This window comes from Echinops telfairi, unplaced genomic scaffold (assembly GCF_000313985.2).
Source record: "Echinops telfairi isolate 266 unplaced genomic scaffold, ASM31398v2 ScPeMD7_7429;HRSCAF=8467, whole genome shotgun sequence".
NCBI classification, from domain to species: domain Eukaryota; kingdom Metazoa; phylum Chordata; class Mammalia; order Afrosoricida; family Tenrecidae; genus Echinops; species Echinops telfairi.
Genome location: NW_022111329.1, coordinates 2,110,283 through 2,116,282, shown reverse-complemented (window position 1 = coordinate 2,116,282; position 6,000 = coordinate 2,110,283). Strand labels below are relative to the sequence as shown.

Sequence of the window (6,000 nt, the reverse complement as noted above, 5' to 3'; positions counted from 1 at the left end):
CTTACAAACTTTCTATTTTCCCACTTCCCAGAAACAACCCAGTAAACAGTGTGGCGTTATCTGACCTCTGGCTAGACAAAGAAGGAAAACTTCCAGGAGGGAGAGGTCAAACATTTACTCTCTATCTTATGATTTGTTTCTCCAGTACCCCACTCCCAAGGTACCATAAACTGTCTCAATATAATTTAAGATTGTATATTTATCTGTATATGATTTAACATTTCATTTCTCATTATATATCTAATTATCTTTATGATTTAACATTTCATTTCTTGTTATATATTAATTACCTTTATAAATAAATATATTATATTATCAAGAATTTGGTTTTATCTCTCTAGAGAACCCTGTCTAACACATTTGAAAATGCCCAACAACCCTTGCATGACTTTGGGAAAGGCAGATTTATGATGGTGAGGATATTCTTCACGGACAGGTGCCAACAGCCAACACTGGCCTTGGCCTCCACAGGAGTAGCAAGTATCATGGCAACATGATCAACGAGGTACAAATGCTCCACGTTCACAGAAGCGTCTCCTGCAGCGACAGACAGAGGTGACAGTGGCCCCTGCTATGGCAAAGGCTCAAGCTGAAATTCTCCTGTGGCCCACAGAGCGAATTCCCAAGCTAACTGTTCTTCTCCTCATCCCAACCACTCCTGGAAAAAGAGCTAAAACCTACAGATAATGACTTGGTTCCAACACATAGTGACCCTAGACATTGGTTTCCAGGGCTAGAAATATTTACTGGAACAGCCTCATGTTTCTCCCCAAGGTGAGTTTGAAAAGCCAACCTTGTGTTCAACAGTTCAAAAATGTCATCGGGTAAGCAAAAGCATTTCAAGTCTCTATATTCTAGATTGATATGGGGCGAGGAAATAAAACACTATTTTATGAGCCAACCAAATGCCATTCATATGCTCATGGTTGTGCATAGATTTTGCCCATAGAGGTGCAAAATATCATTAACACTGGAGACATCATCATCACAGCCCTTCTCTCATAAAAAATACAGTCATCAAGTCAATTTCAACCCATAGCAACCCTTATATACAGTGTCAGAGATGGCAAATCCTTATGGGATCACCGGATAAGACTCTTCTTTCTCCCAAAGAGGGGTTTGTAGTTTAAAGGTCCAATTTTGGCTTACTGGACAGCTCCACCAAGGCCTCAAGCATATCATTACTCTAGTAGGCTAGGCAAATTACACTCACACATGTTCACTCCACCATCACCTACATGGTATGAGTACAAGCCCCTCACCCCTGGACTTGACTCTGGGCATATGACTGCCTTTGGCTAATAGGATGTAGACAAAACAAACAAGTATACTAGTTCCGAACCTAGACCCCAAGAGCCTGTGTTTTTCTATTTGCACTTTGCACTCTTCATAAGGACCAGATCTCTTACCCAGCTGCTGCTGCTTCAGCTTGCACCCCCAAATATATAGATATCAAACAAAATCACCTCACTTGACCTGCAGACCTCTGAACGTATAAGTGTTTTAAGCCATTAGGTTTGTGGTTTATCATATATATTATTTTGTGGACAGTTGACTGATAAAACCCTCTGTTTGCTCCAGAAGTGCGGCCCTTGAGTACTTACCATCATCGATTCCCGGCCAGCCCATGAAGTGAGCAGAAATCTGTTTCTCATCCTTCCCATATTCGTTCTTGGCCATCAGAGTGTAGTCCCCATTGTTCATGTGCGTGGGGTTATCCAGCTGCAGGCAGCCATGGTACTCCGTGTGGTTGGTCACGTGTATTTTAGTACAGATGTATTTGGACTCATTCAATATTGCCCCGTTATAGAACCACTGAAGTGCTGGCTTCGGGTTGCCTTTCACAGTGAATGGAATGCACCAGTGGTGGTCTGAGGTTGGAGATTCGAGAAATGTGATAGTTGGAGCAACTAAATTGAAAAAGAGAGAGTTAATAGCATCAGAACTCTCAGAATTCTCTGTCTCCAGATTTCTACATCATCCATAGGGCATTTTACTCAAAGACTGGTTGAGTTAGGAAAGCCCATGGCCAGCAACTCTGGAGCCCATCAATATTTTGTACCACAACTATGGTTGATTTAACTGCCATAAGGGAGCCTCAGGGAGATTCTTTGCTCACTTAACCTCAACCCACACATCACTCACTGTTGTCTTTCAAATCTATTCAGCTCAAGTGAGAACAACTCCATCAAAAAAGATCCAAGAAATTTCTGAGTGTGAAGGATTCAATTGAAGTTAGCTGCATATATATATATATATATATATATATATGTAATCTGATTTATATACATACAATCATATTACATAGACTTTGTACCAAAACAAGGAGGGACACTATTATTATAGTACCTCTTATCAAAATAATGTTAATAACAATAAAAAGGACTTGGAAAAACCTTTTTAAAGCCCTAATTTAACTTGTATGAAACAGAACAAACTTATCAAGGTAAGGAATATTACTACTGATACAAATTATTATTAAATATGACAGACTGACATTTTTCACCTATTGTCAACAGTAAATACTCTTTTAAATACCATATCTTTCTAAAGGTCCATTTGTGCTGGGATTCTATATGAAAAAGATCAAGATTTTGATCACTTTGATGCCTTGGGTCCTATCTAAGCCTGGACAAACTAAAATGTATTTCAAATGTATGCACTGGGTTAACCTATGTTATCAATATATGTAAACAGTAATATATTTAGACAAAGTACTCATTCTGGATGAAAATATTTAGAATTTATAATAATTATTCATTTTAATGCAGTCTTCCTTGGATAATTATAGAGCCAAGAATTGAAAAACCTTTGAGATCTAATATCATCAATTGTCAGAAGAAAGAGCCAAAGTCCGGTGACATTCATGACCTCATCAAGGTTACTGAGTTGGCAGAGCTTCTTTTAAGGACTGATTCATGGACCTCCTCATCAGACTTGGCTTTGTTCATCTAACATGGAGGGAGAGGAAAGAAGCCACAGCAGCCTGCTAACATAGGCACACTTTTGAGTGAGGCTACTATAGTGGTTCTCTAAGTTATTAATATTCTTTACCATGCATTCCTTCTATTCTTTGTCTAAACTCTGATAAAGGCCCAACCTTCAGGTCATTGTAATTTCATAGATATAACTTTAAGGAAAAAGCTTGAGTCTAAATATCCTTTTTAGAAAGCTGAGAATCTGTCACTACATTCTTAGTTCTGCTCAAGAATATTCTCCATAATACTGCCCAAAAAGAAGCAGTGCTGAAAGAGCCTGATTCATCTTCATAATCTATGGAGAGATTTCTAGTAACAAGCAAAATCATTAATAATTTATTAACTATCAATTGCATAAATAATTGGGTCACTCTCACTTTAAGAATATACAACCTGACAAAAATTGAAATTTACAAAGTTTAATTATTTGCTTTGCCAAATGTTTTTCATAGGCATTTTAAAAATTGCTTTCGGATAGTAAAATCATCTTAAATATATGATTAAATCTATAAAAGATTGATTTACACATTAGAAGATTCTATATCCATTACATAAAATAAGATGAATGTATAGTAAACATACTTTTAAGAATGGGCTACAAATCAGCCATATCAGAAACCACAGTGGGATAAGGACCATACATACCTTCATCCTGCCAGCCCAGCCCAGGGCCCACTTATTCCTACTGCTTTGGACTTAATTACGTGCCTCCAACTATGTCTAGCAAATTTATATGTCTATAGTTATAATCCCATTTGCCAATGGGTTGTCTCTGTTTTGTTAATAATCTGGATTAGTGGGTGCGTTTTATATCAATCTTTTTTAATGAACAAAAAAATTAAACAAAGGAATGAAGGAGCCATGGGAGAGATAAGATAAAAAGGTGACAAGATATATGGAGATCTCTAAGGAAGCAAGAAGCAGAAGTGGAAGAAACAGGACCTTCATCCAGAACTGAGAGTGTCAGCACTCTGAATGTAAACTTCTAGCTTTCTGGATTGTGAGAAAACAAAATTCGGTCGATTAAAGCCACACTTTATCGTATTTCTGTTGCAGCATCACTAGATAACTAAGACAGAATCTGGTACTGAGAGTTGAGTGGTGTTCTAATTCTGGTGAAGGCTCAGAAGGAAGTGCGTATAGAATACACGTGGCACCAACAATAGAATGTTGCCATACATGTAGATGACTGAATGTGTTTCTAGTGATGCTTCAAAGGAAAATACTGAACATGTGATTGATCAATAGAGAAAGGGTAGTACTCTTTATGTTATGACAAAAAACTTGTCTACATAGTGTTCAAATGTTTCTGGAAGGAAGAATTTGTAAGGGATTAATTGATATGATCTGGCTAATGAAATTTCTAACCAAGATCTTAAACAGGGCATATGATTTCTCCTTGCTGCTTAGAGTGAAATGTGAGAGAGGGGGAAAATAGACTTAAGCATTAACTGTTCTTAAGGAAAACCGAACTTAAAAACAGAAAATTCAGTTGTACAAATTAAGATCGAGTGTCCTAGTTTTTCCCCAAGGATGCAGCTACACAATCTTTTCTTAAAAATATTAAGCAGATTATATTTAAATATTTTTTCATTATCTTCCATGACTTAGGAACCTGCATACATTCAGAGACATGAAAGTGTGTTAATTGTTTGAGGGGAGATGTTGGTACTTGATTTGTTTCAAGGTAATGATCAATAAGATCTTTTTCTAATGTTGCCTTCATGAGACACCCAGCCCCAAACAATATCTTTACATGTCATGAAATATTTAAGTCAGCCTTTTTATCCACTTCAGAGTTACAAAGCACTGATAGGGATTTTTTTTTTAAAAACATAGTTTATGTAATTTAGTTTGGCTTTAGTAGTGATCCTCAGACTAATTTTGTACTCCTAAGAACCTTTGAATTTGTTGCTCAGATAACAACCTGAGTAATACTTGTATTAGACCTGTACATTTAGGGATAAACTCACAGTTAGGCAGAATATGGTCTACTTTCTACGTTTGTTTCAAATATTAATAAACATATGTTAAGTTTTAAAAAAGAGAGAGAGATTAAGCAGAAAACTCATCAGTTTATATTGAAGGAAGCAGAGAAAGAACAAAGAAAAGAATGTTGTCTGCCTCTTGGGATTCTACAAGCAGGATACAGGACAAAGGAGCAACAAGGAGTAACCCCAAACCAAAGCAAACTCACTGCCACCGAGTGCATGCCGACTCATAGCCACCCCACAGGACAGGGTAGAACTGCCTGTGAGTCTCGGAGACTGTTAACAGGAGTAGAAAACCCAGTCTTTCTTCTGCGTTGCTGCTGATGGTTTTGAACTGCCAACCTGTGGCTCAAAGTCTAACACATAACCACCATGGAGATGCAGTGAGGCCTTCTCTGTTTCAAAGGGTGGAGCCAGGGTCTCCTGGATCTCAAAGGATGGGACCAGTCTCCCAGATTTCAAAAAACTAGATCTTAGCTAACTTCTGGAGGAGGAGGCTAGAGCATGGGGCTGTCCTGGGCAAGGCGTGCTGAGGAAGCAAGGTATACTGAGGGAATGAGCTTGCTATAACCAAGATAGGGAGAGGAAGGCAGAGGATGTGGCCAGCTGGAGCCAACAAGGCCTGGATCACCAATCAGATGGATGAGGAGAATGGGGTTACCTACAGCTCAAGGAGCCGAGCTGTTAGCCCAGTAGACCAAGAAGGTGGAGTTAACACCCAGAGCTGAAAGGTCTTTATCACAAAACTAGAGGACATAGCTAGCAATACCTAGAGCCTGAAAAGAGGTTAATAACTCGGTTTCAAATAAGAGAGGGTTATTTCTCAAACCTTGAAAGTTAAAATGACTTATTTGTTCGGCAAGGATATGGATTTGCTGGGTGCCTACGATCCCTCTTTCCCTATATTTTCTCCCATTGGTCATGGGAACAGGTTCCACCACTACACTTTGGAAACAGAAAACCTGTATTCTAGATTTCACCATTCACAGATGGAGAGGAATTTTGCTTTAGTTTGGAGTATGCCCAAAATC

At 38.4% G+C, this 6,000-nt stretch overlaps 1 protein-coding gene across 5 annotated transcripts in view; it reads right to left on the bottom strand.

The window, feature by feature from the left end:
- Positions 1–6,000, bottom strand: part of NTRK2 (neurotrophic receptor tyrosine kinase 2) — a 514,715-nt gene that overhangs the window by 435,252 nt on the left and 73,463 nt on the right. For all 5 annotated transcript variants that reach the window (XM_004715969.2, XM_004715970.3, XM_004715971.2 and 2 more), the window contains exon 8: positions 1,605–1,910. In XM_004715969.2, coding sequence (XP_004716026.1) covers positions 1,605–1,910 — 306 coding nt within the window. The remainder of the gene's footprint in view (positions 1–1,604; positions 1,911–6,000) is intronic.